Genomic DNA, 15,427 nt, shown 5'->3' with positions numbered 1-15,427 from the left:
ATTGACTCTGCAGAAAGTTGGTGACCTCTGCACACTATGCGCCTCAGCATCCGCTGACCCCGCTCTGTCATTTTACGTGGCTACCACTTCGTGGCTGAGTTGCTGTCGTTCCCAATCGCTTCCACTTTGTTATAATAGCACTGACAGTTGACTGTGGAATATTTAGTAGTGAGGAAATTTTATGACTGGACTTGTTGCACAGGTGGCATCCTCTCATGGTACCACGCTGGAATTCACTGAGCTCATGAGAGCGACCCATTCTTTCACTAATGTTAGTAGAAGCAGTCTGCATGCCTAGGTGCTTGGTTTTATACACCTGTGGCCATGGAAGTGATTGGAACACCTGAATTCAATTATTTGAATGGGTGAGTGAATACTTTTGGCAATATAGTGTACCTTGATTATAAGGTGATATTAAGAATATACCCGTGGTATCACTTTTTAGTGTAAATGTGATACTTAGGGATGTAGCAGTTACTGCTTCCTTCACTTTCTCTAAAGTTTGTATTTATTAACAGAATAAAATTGATTATGAAATCTAGGGAATCACTTACTCGGTCACTTACTTTCTAACCGGCCTATCCTAATCAGGGTCGCAGGGGGTGCTGGAGTCTATCCCAGTTCTCAATGGGTGCAATTCTAAGGGCAAATTTGTATCTCCAATTTACCTGACTGCACGTCTTTAGACTGTGGAAGGAAACTGGAGCTCTGGGAGGAAACCCACATAAACATGGGGAGAACATGCTAACTTAACATAGAAAGGACATAGGATTCAGACCCCCCCACCCAGGAATCGAACTCAGGACCTTTTTGCTGTGAGGTGACAGTGCTACCCATCGAGCCACCCTGCCCCGATGGCAATCAGTTTTTCTTATCTTTACTCGGGATTCTTCTCAGGCGCATGTAGTATGACGTAAAATGCGTCTATGTAGAGAGATCACTAGGTTTTCAGACAGACTCAGTGTGTGCAAGCTTTAAATAAACCTTGAACAGGGCACCGGATCATTAGGAACAGTCATACTCACTTATTCACCTCTAGGAGCAATTTGAGGTAGTTGATTTTGGGTTGTGTTTCTGCAAGGAGACCAATGATCCTTGACAAAAATCCACACAGATGTGGGATGAACAGAAACATGGATAGAACCTGGGTGACTGGAGCTGCTCTCTAACTTTAAGTCTTCGATTGTGGTACATCGTTGACTATTGATATTCAAAATATCGTACAATGTGCATCCATTCAGTTCTATTATATATTTCAGAAGCACTTATCAGTCAGAGGTCGAGGCCATTTGGGAGTCTCACGGGCAGCGTGGGTAGAGTAGTGTATGCAGGTGCTGCAAGGCAGCGTGGGTAATCTAGTGCAGCAGTCTCCGCCGAGAGCCGAGGCTGCATGACTCATCCCATTAACGGCTCTCCGGCTGCTTTTTTGTCGGAGGCGAGCCTGCTACTCCTCCTCACTAAAGAAAGAGCGTTTCTCACCTCTCAAACTCTGACTTCACCAGCCAGGAGATCCAGCCCAGCCAGTCTCTGGCAAACTGGTGAAGGATTCTGTCTCATCTCTTCCGTTAACGTACAGCAGCACGTTTCTGCCTGAAGCGATGACGATTATAACAGGCGCTCCAGAGCATTCTGGGGTTTCCCTGTTTATACTATGGAATATTTAGCATAAATAAAACAATGTTATGAAGGCTGAGGATTGAAATCTAATGTGGTAACATGTTCTTTTAGTGGCTGTGTGGGTTCCCGTCAGGAACTCCTGTTTCCTCCCACATCCCAGTTAGGGGTGTGCTATATCGTATCGTTCACGATAATACCGGTATAATTTTTAAAACGATACAAAAAATCCCATATCGTAATAACAGCGATATTCTGCATTGTTTACGTAATGACCACACAGCTACGCAAATGGCGTACGTTCGTTACGTGGGTCATTTGGGCACAGCAACGAGTATGGCGGAGTGCGGCTCTGCAGTGGAGGAGCTCGTTCCAAACACTCCGAGTCCAGGCAACTTTTTTGCGGAAGTATTTCTGCACACAAGTTCACACAGGGACGCAATTCAACAGCGCACCTCCACCAAACAGTGCAGGAATACTCTTAACATTAATGTCAACCACCAACACAGAAGTACTACTGCTGTACTTGGTAGTAATTGTGGTGCGCTACGAGTAAAGGCCCACCGGGTTCTGCGCGTTCCAGTGTTGCCAACTTGGGCGGATTTTGTTGGAAAACAATTTAATAGCAGTTAAATAACACTACTATTTAAAAGAAAATACTCCAGCATTGTAGAAGGCTATTAAAAGTAAAGTCAATTTTCAATGCTGATTTGGCTTAATAGTGTTGGTCAGTCTGTGTCATACTGTTGAAAGAAAATTAAAATTAGTTTTCCATGCATTCACGCTAGCATGTTCTGGGGATCAATTGAGTGTCATCATTACACACAAGTTGGCAGCCAAATGATCAAGTATGGCAAAGGAATATCTTCCTCATAATGTTAAGGCTGCTATATTTTAGTTTTTTTACTTGTCAGTGAAAATGATGAGAAAAGAAGCGTATTATTGACTCCGCCATTACATTATGTTAGATTAATTTTATTGGAAAGACAAAATACAGAAAAGTGTGTGTAATTCTTACATACTTCTTACATTTTTCTGTGAAGTGTTAACATATATAAATTCTAAATAAAACCTGAACATTATTTTTTTTTTGCAATAGTGTTTTCTCGAAGTAAATAAAATATTTTTCAGTGTTTTGTTATATCGCCAAAAATATCGTTATCGCAAAAATAACCTGAACTATCGTGATATTTTCGGGCCATATCGCCCACCCCTAATCCCAGTAAGTGGATTGAGTACTCAGAATTGCTTTTAGGATGTAAGTTAGTGTTTGTTGCCTTGCTGAATTGTCAAGTCAAGTCAATTTTATTTGTATAGCGTATTTTACAATGAACATTGTCTCAAAGCAGCTTTACAGAATCCAGCACCTACAGACCAAAAAACCCTGTTGAGCAAGCCAAGGGCGACAGTGGCAAGGAAAAACTTCCTTAAAACTACAGGAAGAGGCCGCTCAGGTGGCGCAGCGGTAAAAGACACGCGCTGCAACCAGAGCTGGATTTCGAAGGAGCGTCGTTTCGAATCCAGCTCTGCCTTCACGGTCGAGGCTGGGCGGCTATGGACAACGATTGGCCTGTTGTCCGGGTGGGGGGCGGGACTTGAGACCGTAGGGGATGCTCTCTCAGGAACGGGGCGGTTGCGCCCTCTGCTGGCTGGTTGGTGGCGCCTGTATGGAGACGGGAGGGGGTGCGGCGGAGTGTATGATCCTCCGTGCACAGTACTCCGCCACGCTACACTCGTCAAGTGTGGGTGATAAGACGGTCGATTGGCTGTGCACGTTTCGGAGGAGGCGTGGAACGGCCTCGTCAGCCCCAATCAGGAGCAGGAATCCGCGCTAATGAGAGGATGATAGATGGGACGAAATTGGACGTGCTAAATTTTTTTTTTTTTTTTTAACTACAGGAAGAAACCTTGAGAGGAACCAGACTTAGCAGGGAAAACTCCATCATCCTTGGGTGGCCTGGAGGATAATTTGAATAAATAGGATTTACACAAATCATACATACACAAAATTAATTTAAACAAAAAGTTATAACTAGTAATAAATAATTTAAGTTCTTCATTATTTGTTGTGATAAAGTCCGTAGTGAGTTCTTGACATTCACATCTAGCAGGAGCAGCATTGTTGAATTGTCACAACTTACTCCTGATATTGGGCGGCACGGTGACTCAGTGGGTAGCACTGTTGCTTTATAGCAAGAAGGTCCTGAGTTAGATTCATTTACATTTACATTTTCAGCATTTAGCAGACGCTTTTATCCAAAGCGACTTACACGATGAGCAATTGACAGTTAAGGGCCTTGCTCAGGGACCCAACAGTCGCAACTTAGTGGTGGCGGGGCTTGAACCGGCAACCTTCTGTTTACTAGTCCAGTACCTTAACCACTGAGCTATCACTGCCCTGTGGATTACCAGGTGGAGAGGTCCAGGTTCTTTCTGTGTGGAGTTTGCATGTTCTCCCAGTCCAAATGTGCAAGTGAGGTGAATTGAAGATACAAAATTGCCCATGACTGTGTTTGTATTAAACTTGAACTAATGAATCTTGTGTAATGAGTAACTACCGTTCCTGTCATGAATGTAACCAAAGTGTAAAACATGACGTTAAAATCACGTGGTGTCCAGATACTCTGAATACTGACACTACTTCTTTTTTTTGCAGTGTGGTTGTCCGATAATCAAAGCCATGGCCGACAGCGAGGACCCGCTGTAGAGCCCGTTGGTCTCCAGTACCAGGTGGAAACACACACTATCATACACAGTCCCTCTTCAGCACGTCATCACCTGCCTGCCTGCCTGTCTGAACCGGCTTGTTTCCTGAAGTTCTGAGCAGAAGAGAAGAACCAGCAAGCTTGTCGTCTATGAATACATCCAACACGCCAGGTAAGGCTCCTCCAGCTAGCTTGTGGGTATCAGAAAGCATGTTGCTTTGATTTTCAGTAATCTGAACTTTTATTACTTTAGACTCTAAAGACGTTGTTTCAGCCACAGCAATTGCAAACATGTGTGATTAACAAATTATACAAAAAATATATGCAACACTTCAGGGAAGGCCCATTTTTGTTATTGCTTTCCCATAACTGAATGCTAGTCCCTCATCTGTACCATCATTTACATTACTTCTATTGTTCAGTATTAACAGCTTTATGTTGCTGCATTCAGGTTGTTTTTATTTTCCACACACTTTAGCCTTTAAAGAACCATCACATCTGTAATTAACACAATGGTGTCATTGCAAACTACCATTATATTTTCTTAAATAAAACATAACAACTGGTCTTTTCCTCTTCTATAATATTGCTTACTGAAGTTCTTATTGCAGCTGTTCTTTAGATTGAGTGAAACAGCTGCCTTTTATTCCTCACAGGCGTTTTGCTCTATCAGTCAAAATGAATGCAAGGAAAAATCTATTATATTTGTTTATTCATACTTTTCTATAGCTGTGTCATAGCAAAACATAAACACAGGTTTACTACAGGTACACCATAGCGATCATTGTAATAGTTTTATTGTTATGTGGAAAACTTGTTCTGTTTTGTCAGGCTCGTTGATTTTGAACCATGGATAAAAGTTGTGACCAGATCTGCTGTGTATCTGCTCTTTTGTAATTAATAAAAACAAGGTAGGATATACCAGGCTCGGTTAGTATTATAGAAATGTAATCTACACCAGTGGTCCCCAACCTTTTTTGCACCATGGACCGGTTTCATATAAGATATAATTTCACGGACCGGCGGGGGCGGGGGGATTTAAAAAAGAATAACTGTACTACTCACAAATGAGCTGCTCCCACCTAGGGGTGATTAGAAACAAAAACGTAGTAAAAACTGTAAAAAAAAGTATTGTATTGTACTTTTTTATATTATATGTATTGATCTGTAATTATTTATTCTTTCTGTGTGGAGTTTGCATGTTCTCCTTGTGTCTGCGTGGGTTTCCTCAGGGTGCTCCGGTTTCCTCACACAGTCCAAAGACATGCAAGTGATGTAATTTGGAGATACAAAATTGACTGTTTATCTTGTGTAAGCAGTAACGACCTGTCCTGTCATGAATGTAACCAAAGTGTGTAAAACATGACGTTAAAATCCTAATAAATTAAATAAATAAATAAATAAAAACATATACTTATTTTAAATGGTATTGCTATTAGCAATCATAGTAATTCTAATAAGAATTAGGCTGTGTTCACCAGAACAGTTAACATAATTTTGAAAATATTTAGATAATAAATCATAATCTATATGTTTCACGATTTCAGAATATTAAGATATTTAATTGTCCATTAAATATCATTCTGATTTACTCTTGCTGCATAAAGTGCAGTTTGTGTTGTGGATTAAAATTCCTCTGATGTGCTCTTTTCAAAAACCAACACATCTGTACATGATGAACACAGGTTCCTCTGATTTTCCTCCAAATTCATTAATATTGTAGGATTTTATTAGAGTTGTGATGAAGTCACACTTTGCCAAGTGGAAGCACTGATTTTAATTTGGTAGTTAATAGCCAGGTACTGTCAACTACTGTCAACACAAAACTCTAATAAAACCTAAATACATCCCAAAATCTGCACTTTCTTAAATACCAAACCTAAATACATCCCAAGATCTGCACTTTTTCTGGCGCTTGATATCAATCAGGAGTCAACAAACACAGCTGGGTTCTTGTTTTTCCGGAAAAAAAACAACTCCTGTATTTACATTTTTCCCTCAATACTATTTATATTCCATAATCAACAAAGAGCTTATCATCTTAATGACCTGGCACATGTTGTACTGGAAACAAATGAGGAATTACAAGGTTTTAGTGGGATTAGAACCATTGTGTTCATTCTGGTATTGAAGTTTTTTCTGCTCTGGATTTAAGGGCTGAGCAGTATGTTAGTGCATGCAGTGTAGGTCCCAAAGACAGGGCTACACCTACCAGGGGTAAAACACAACAAGGTATTTTTTCAGGCATGGTTACACCAGTATTTTCTTTTTGCAGCACTTTAAAGTGAATGTGGTCAGGGGGAAATATTATTATTATTATTTTTTTTTATTTTTTTTTTTCTTCTCCCACTTTAGCGCATCCAATTTCTACCCGTCAATCATCCTCTCACTAATGCTGGTCCCTGCTCCTGATTGGGGAGGACGAGGCTGCAGGCGCCACCGACCAGCCAGCAGAGGTCGTATTCGCGCTAGTCTGAGAGAGAGTCCCAATCCGGCTTTAGTCCCGCCCCTTATCTGAACAACAGGCCAATCGTTGTTCGTGTAGCCACTCAGCCTCAGCCGGCAAGGCAGAGCTGAGATTCGATACGATGTATTCGAGATCTCACCTCTGGTGAACAGTGTGTGTTTTACCGCTGCGCCACCTAAGCAGCTTTGTTTTTGTTTGGATGATGCTGGAAATAATCTTTATTCATTGCTCACTGCCTTTCTTCATGCTAGCAAATACAGAGAGAGTACCGATACTAAATTCTGAGTAGTCAATATCAGTACATTTTTAATCTTTGTACCACTGCAAAAGCATAAATGCCAAAGCATAACTGTGTATGTATGAACTAAATGAGAGTATTTACTAGGTTTGGCTCGATACCACTTTTTTATGTCTGATACTGATACTGCAAATTGAGTATCTGCTGATACCGATACCAATCCGATACCGTCATTTCTCCTCTCAAACAGCTAAGCAGTAATAATACATGTCTCAATGCACCATGGTTACACTAGCTATCTAAATAATAATGCTCAGACTGTGAAACAAATATTCTAAAGCAGGGGTCTCAAACTCGCGGCCCGCGGGCCAATTGCGGCCCGCAGGCCGATATTTTGTGGCCCCCGACTTAACGTCAAAGTTCATTGTTATTGCGGCCCGTGCGGTTTTCTCACTCGCACCTATTTTGCCGAGTCTTTGCGCAACTCATTATTTTTTCACTTAGCAACGTATTAGCAACGTCACTGGGCTGAAACGTGATTGAGAGCGACACCAAGTGGAAGGAAAATACATCCTGTCAGCCAGTGCAAGATACAGAGGACAGAAAGGTGCGATCGCTAAAGAAAACAAATTTACCAAGAACAATTTAATCAAAAAGAGCAAGAATTTAAAATATATAAAACAGACAATGCACTTGATATTAAGAATTAAGAGAGGTGAAGTAACATGGACACCAGAGTTAGCTCAGTGGCGGAGAGATTTGGGAGAGCAGAAGGATGTGTAGGATGTAAACAAAAAGAATAAAATCTAGATCACTTTATTTATGAATGTGAAATGTATAAACACCTGAGAGATAAATTTAATAATGATAAGAAGAACAATGATAACATGTTCAAATTCCTCTCAGAATATATAGAAAGGGCTTTCTGAATAATATCCCCAACACTCAGGTACTGGGCAGAGGTGGAGAGAGTACTAAAATATTGTAAATAAAATTTTTTTACTGAAATACGAGTAAAATTACTAGTCTAAAAACCTACTCAAGTAAAAAAGTAACTCATTTAAAACGTACTCAGAGTAAACGTTACTTCGTTACTTGTGTTAGTAAAAAAAAAATTCTTAACAGCAGGGGGGGGTCTCCTGTGTAATGCAAACAGGACAAGTGGATATATCTCACAATAGTTGTTTTTAATTAAAATATAATAGAAAAAAACATGTTGATAGAACATTTAAAACATTTAGGAATGTAATGTGTTATTTTAGTACAGAACATCCCATAAAACATTTTCAAACTGTATAACCACTGAAGTTGGCATTAATTGTGGATTCTATAGAGCAGCCTTCTTTTCATCACCAACAAATACCAAACAACAGTCATACTGCAAATCTCAGAACTCAACACAAGTCACGGTTACAGGTGTTGTGACTTTCACTAAATGACCCAAAGAAAACCTTCAAGATGTAAGACAATTCTGGGAATAATGGATCTTTAGGTTTCTGGCAGCAAAGAGTAGGTAAAAGAAGCCTATGTTCTGAAGAATTGTTCATGTTCTGAACTGTTATTAATAAAGATTGAGAAGTTTGGATCAGTTGTACCTTTGTTTGGAATACCTGAAACCCTTTTTTTATGGAATACTTGATGCGGCCCAGCCGCTCCTAGACTCTACCTCCAGCGGCCCCCAGATAAATTGAGTTTGAGACCCCTGTTCTAAAGGAATAAATACAGAACCTACAACATCACACTTTTACACACAAAACATTTAGCAGCATTTTTGGCTTGTTTAACAGCACTGTACAAACATTTAATATAAAATTTAAAGTGCAACTTTATCTGTGTTTAACAAATAAATTATAATTTCAATATCAAATTCTAGATCTGTCAACTCTCAAGTCTACACCTTAAAGAGGCAGCAAAAATTATAAAATAAATAATAAACAAAAATTATTGATAAACAATAAAAATTAAACAATTAAATAATAATAAAAAATAAACAAATGTATCTATCCTGTCCCGGCTTGAAGATCTCTCACATCCTCAACGATTAATCCATTAGTGTTATGAAATAAAACAAACAACACTGTGTCCCATTTAGACACAGATGTCCTCTTCAAAATCCAGCAGGGTTTTTTAATAAGCACGCTTTGGTTTTTAATCATCTAAAAACGTGACAGAACTTTAACAGAAAATCTCAACCAAACACTGCGTCAATTCTAATTGGTCCATCGCGTTTGATTGACATCAACATCTTCCAATTGTAGACACTTTGGACGACACGTTGTAAAACAGTGTTTTTAGTTGTGGCAGTAGTATATGATTTTTTAAAATGCTAAAAGTTTAAGTAGATCAGTGTGTTTAATTTCTGAATGGCCTAATTTACATTAAGTGTTATTTACATTAAGTGTTATTTACATTAAGCAACAGTATTGGATCGGATTACTCGTTTTTTTCCTTCCGATATCCGATCCAGTGATTGGGGCCAATATCAGACTGATACAGAGTATCGAATCAGTGCCAGCCCTAGTATTTACACAGTAAATGCAGTTTTATTCAAATAAAACAATAAAGACAAAACAATCAATTAAAATAATAAAGAAATGAAAACTGTTATCCAAAAATAATTCAGTGTTACGTGTACAAGCATGTTTGAGTTCTGCTTTAGATATTCTTGTCACCTTGTATAATTGAAAATTGCACTTAATATAGTCATAATGTGAACATTGCAAGTGTTTTGTTTCCAAGATTATCATACTGTAAAAATTTTGTGCTGTAACTGTTGATTATAGTAACACTGCCTGCTTTATTTCTACCACTAATGAGGTTTTGGCACTGATCTGGCCTTCAGTGGATATCTCTTACAATCCTCCTGGTACACAGGGATATGCACTTGCTAGTCAAGTCAAATCCAATGTATTTGTATAGCACTTTTTACAATGGACATTATCACAAAGCAACTTAACAGTATCCAGGACCCAAGCTGAGGGCCACAGTGGCAAGGAAAACCTCCCTAAATATTACAAGGAAGAAACCTTGGACTCCAGAGACCCATCCTCCTTAGGGCCCATTCACATGAGAAGCGGCAAAACCGCTTTTGCACCGGCTGTGGCATTGTTTCCTATAGAGTGTGTCATTTATTTGTACTAGTCCTTAGTACCCACCAGAGATGTTCACAAGTCACAAAATACGAGTCCGAGTCGAGTCACGAGTCAATATAATATACACAAAACATATTGGAAATGTAGCGTAGAAATAAACAAATAATCTGTAAGTTCAGATAAAAAAACAACAGATTAGCGACTGTATTTTGCCGTTTTACTGAGTGCCTTTACTTTCCTAGGTACCAGTTAAAAGCTTAAACTGATGTTTTGTTTTCATTGCAAATTACGGCACAGCGGCCAAAATCCCAAACAGCAAAAAATCCATAACCACTGCCTACCTTAGCTTATGTTGTTCCAGATGCTACTAAACTTATAAGTGTGTGTCCCATTAGGAATATAATCCGTTATTTTGTAAATGTGCTTATAATTAAAAACCTTTTCCCAGTTGTGAAGTAAAACATGAACTCGTTAGAAAGCCAATCAAGCGTTTCATTGACAATCATCTGTGTGACGCTGTAAACTGAATAAATGCAAATAACAGCATTTCTTACTAACAATTGAAATCAGAAGGTCTGATTGGTTCAGAATGCGGTTCTTAAAATCATTAGCGCCAATTGTGTAGGAGCGTTCTAGTCACATTATCTGTTACTGTGAAGTGCACTACGTAGGGTATTCCACCATTTTAAGTGAGATTCAAATTCAAAGTAGGGAGTAGGGAGCGACGCTTCATCACTACGCCGGAAGCTGACTGGAACATTTACCCATTGCGTGTGTTGTGGGTTAAGATGGCCGAAGCATTATTAGAGAGCAGAAAATGACACAATCGGAATGATGTCGGATCATATATACGTATACGTTTCTTTTTTTTTACTGAAGTCAGATGTAAAGCCGTGTGTTTAGTTTGTGTAGAACAGACTGCTGTGATTAATAGGGATGTAACAATACACTCTACCCATGATGCAATACGATTCATGATACTGGGTTACATTTTTTTTTCTGATTTTTTAAACAAAATGAAATTGAAGACAAATTATGACAGTTTCCTTTTATTATTTCTCTTAAAAATAAAATAAAATACTGTATTTGTGCTTATTTTTTATTTATCTAAATAATGAATGTCCTTTTATTTCTGAGGTAGGTGCAAACTATGCAAAACAATGCTGCACATTTCCCTTTTTGTGTAAAAAAAAATATAGCGCCAGTGCCCTCTGCTGTTTAAAGTGAATATCCATTCATCTTAAATGAATAACTGATTCAAATCATGGCACGTGCATCGATTTTTAACTGTCTTGTGGTGCATCGTTACATCCCTAGTGATTAAGGATTAGAATTTGAATCGATATTACGGTACTAAATAGAGAAATAAAAGAACTTGAATGACTAATTTTGACACGTTAAATCAACACGTTTAACATCATCTCGACCATCCCCAGCCCTTCTTTATTCTGAGTGTCCATCCCACAACATCTCCCTTTCTGTTTGGCTCGTTCATTGACCCCTTCCAAACACACACACTCTTTCACTTCACTGCTCTTCTTCCATCTCTGCGGTTTATAATTAGAAGTGGTGACGGCCGTTCAGACCTTTACTAACCTTCCATCCCTCCGCTGACGTCTGTGAATGTCACTGGATGCCGTGGCAACCCTGCACGTTAGTCCTCCGCTGGCCAGACGGCCGGACGCTCATTGGGCCACGTAGCCCATCGGACGCCTGTTCTCTGGACCACCTTTATTCTGCACTGGAGTGTGTACATGTGCACGTGTGTGTCTTCGCGTAGCAGTTTGTGTTTTGTACTAGCTTTGTGTCTTCTGACATTTGTCTGTTTATTTCTGGTGCCCAGCACAGCAGAGGGGAAGGAACTGCTGGTGGGACCACCTCAGGATTGTGTAAACCATGAATTGTTTATGAAGACGACTGGCTCAAATACTTTCTACAACAAAGCCTTTAGATGCCATACTTTAAAATCCAAACACCAGTTCACACCAAGCATCTGTTTTATCAAGGGTTTCATTTAACACTGGTCACTCTGGGGGTGCATAGTACGTGAACTCAGGAATCAAGCTGTGCTTGTTTTAGGCCGTGTTTATACTTGTAGTTCCAACAGTCCAGACCAACCAAGAAAATGATACATTGATACATTTTAGCCCTGGTTTGTTTAGCGTTCACACTCCAATTTAATCAATCGAATCAAACCAAAATAAGTAAACAGTGACACATGTACAATGCAATGTTATGTGATTGTCAGAATAAAAACAGTATTTGGATTGGAAACATTAATAGACCTGGTATTTAAATGCATCGAATAATATACTGAGACCACAGTGTCGCAGATATTGTTATTATTATTATTATTATTATTATATATCTGTAAAAAGCGGTTTACAAGCCACTTCTTTCTGTTTTTATTTGCATTTCACCCTACTTTTTTAAATTTAGGTTTGCACTTGCAGCTTACCATTTTTCTGTGGACTAGAAATAATATTAATTATTAAATAATAACAATACTAATAACAATAGAAATACCAAAAACAGAGAGAAACAAAACAATAATAGTAACAGGAACAATAATAATAATAATAACAAGAAAAAAAGAACTAATAATAGAAATAATAAAGATAAAAGCATGCAAAACAATAATAACAATAATAATAACAATAGCGCCACTACTAATACTACTATTACTACTACTAATAATAATATTCCAAAAGCATGCATGTATTTCATAGTATAGAAGGCCTTAGACAAGCTGATGCATAATGAAATTTGTATTAAACTGTTTATTAAATGTACAGTAGACCCTTGACTTATGAATTTAATTGGTTCTGAAGGGCTGTTCTTAAGTCAAAATGTTTGTTAGTTAAAGCTATTTTTCCCCATAAGAAATGTAAATAGAATTAATCTGTGCCAGACCTCCCAAACCGCCCTTTTATCTAACCTCTCTAATGTCTTAAATGCTCTTTTTTGTTATAAATACAAGTATATTTTCCTTTAATCTTAAATTATAGAATAGACATTCCTGTAATAAACAATAATAAACAACAATACACAGTAGTACTGTGCATAAACACACACATCACATTTCAGTACAGTACGTGTGCTTTACTATACACCATAATACATTTCCTTCTTTTTTTATATAAAATGTATCTACCAGATACAGCAATAACTCTCATATTTCTCTATTATCTCCTTCTTTATTTCAATAGTGTTGTATTTTGTAGGTGTAATTGCACAAAAGAAAGAATACTTTACTCAGCCGAGTTCCTTATTCTCTCTCACTCACTGTCTGATACACAGTGACAGCTACTGGCAGGAGTAATTATACAACAAGAAATAATAATAGATTTGTTCATTTTCTCACCACTACGCTTCCTCTGCACATTCTTTGGGGGACATTTTAATATAGAATTTTACAAAATATAAAGAAAACACCAGAAAAACACCGTCCGCTGTCCGAATGTTCGCCCACTGTATATATGTATATATATGTATGTGTGTGTGTGTGTGTGTGTGTATATATATATATATATATATATATATATATATATATATATATATATATATATATACAGTATATATATATCGGTCGTAGTCAACTTGTTCGTGACGTCACGTGTTTCGCGAATTTCTGTTCGTAATCCGAAATTTGTTCGTTAACGTTACGTTAAGTTGAAAGAGATTGTTTGTAACCCAAAATGTTCATATGGTAAACCGTTCGTAACTCAAGGGTCCACTGTACTGATATTACATTTAATTGGTTTTGTTTATTAGTTGTTATAGCCACACAGAACTGCATTTTTTACAGTTTTTTAGAATGCATTAATATTTAAATCAATCAAATAAATAAGTAAAATAGTGTGTGTGTGTGTGTGTGTGTGTGTGAGAGAGATGTTTGGCAGGGCAGAGTATTGCAGTTGGGGCTGTGTTGTGGATGACTCATCGCTGTGCTCTTTGTGAAAAAAGAATCTGTATGCATTCCTGTGTGTGCGTGTGCGCGTGTGTGTGTCTCGGCTCATAAATCCACACTTGGGATGCAAGTGCCTCTGTCTACCTTAATGATGTGTTTTTTAAAGCTTACTTGCTCATAAGTGCAGATTGTTTCTGTGTTTGATTTTCTGTGTTTTACTTTTTACTGTGTGTGTGTGTGTGTGAGAGAGAGAGAGAGAGAGAGAAGGAGAGAGAGAAACACTATTGCTTGAAGCACCAGTTTTACAAAACAGATTTTTAAGTTCTATTATATCAGGGTTATTCGAAATGCAGCTCATGGGCACGTCCTGATGATGCATGCAGCCCACCAGACTGCAGCCACTTAATAATAATTAATAATAATACACCACATTACATTCTCTGTAAAATCGTTCACTTCCAGTAATAAGAATTCTACAAGTAACTGAAATTATTCTTAGTATATTTTTCCTCTGTGTCATCCGTCTGTTTGTGAAATAGGTTTAATTGGTTCATTGTAGGGCTACAGGCTTGTATTTAATTGTTGCCTGTATTTTAATGTTTTATTAAAGGACCTGTATACATAAAAATAAGCTCTATGTAGTTCTACAATTACTGACTGTAGTCCATCTGTATCTCTACATACTTTTTTTAACCTGCTTTCACCCTGTTCCTCAATGGTCAGGACCCCCACAGGACCACTACAGAGCAGGTATTATTTGGGTGGTGGATGATTCTCAGCACTGCAGTGACACTGACATGGTGGTGGTGTGTTAGTGTGTGTTGTGCTGGTATGAGTGGATCAGACACAGCAGCGCTGCTGGAGTTTTTAAATACCGTGTCCACTCACAGTCCACTCTAGTAGTCACTCCTACCTAGCTGGTCCACCTTGTAGATGTAAAGTCAGACACGATCGCTCATCCATTGCTGCTGTTTGAGTTGATCACCTTCTAGACCTTCATCAGTGGTCACAGGACGCTGCCCACGGGGCGCTGTTGGCTGGATGTATTTTTGGTTGGTGGACTATTCTCAGTCCAGCAGTGACAGTGAGGTGTCCATCAGCGCTGCTGTGTCTGATCCACTCATACCAGTACAACACACACTAACACACCACCACCATGTCAGTGTCACTGCAGTGCTGAGAATGATCCACCACCTAAATAATACCTACTCTGTGGTGGTCCTGTTGGGTGTCCTGACCATTGAGGAACAGCATGAAAGGGGGCTAACAAAGCATGCAGAGAAACAGATGGACTACAGTCAGTAATTGTAGAACTACAAAGTGCTTCTATGTGTTAAGTGGAGCTGATAAAATGGACAGTAATGCACAGCAATTGATAATGAACTTAACTGGCTTGAACCT

At 38.6% G+C, this 15,427-nt stretch overlaps 1 protein-coding gene across 1 annotated transcript in view; it reads left to right on the top strand.

Moving 5' to 3' along the window:
* The window catches only part of hdac5 (histone deacetylase 5), a 183,605-nt gene that overhangs the window by 47,379 nt on the left and 120,799 nt on the right, over positions 1–15,427 (top strand). The window contains exon 2 of the mRNA XM_063016029.1: positions 4,271–4,491. Within this exon, the coding sequence (XP_062872099.1) occupies positions 4,470–4,491 (22 nt within the window). The 5' untranslated portion in view covers positions 4,271–4,469. The remainder of the gene's footprint in view (positions 1–4,270; positions 4,492–15,427) is intronic.

This window comes from Trichomycterus rosablanca, chromosome 2, assembly GCF_030014385.1.
Source record: "Trichomycterus rosablanca isolate fTriRos1 chromosome 2, fTriRos1.hap1, whole genome shotgun sequence".
Classification (NCBI taxonomy): domain Eukaryota; kingdom Metazoa; phylum Chordata; class Actinopteri; order Siluriformes; family Trichomycteridae; genus Trichomycterus; species Trichomycterus rosablanca.
This window is presented reverse-complemented; position numbering and strand designations above follow the sequence as displayed.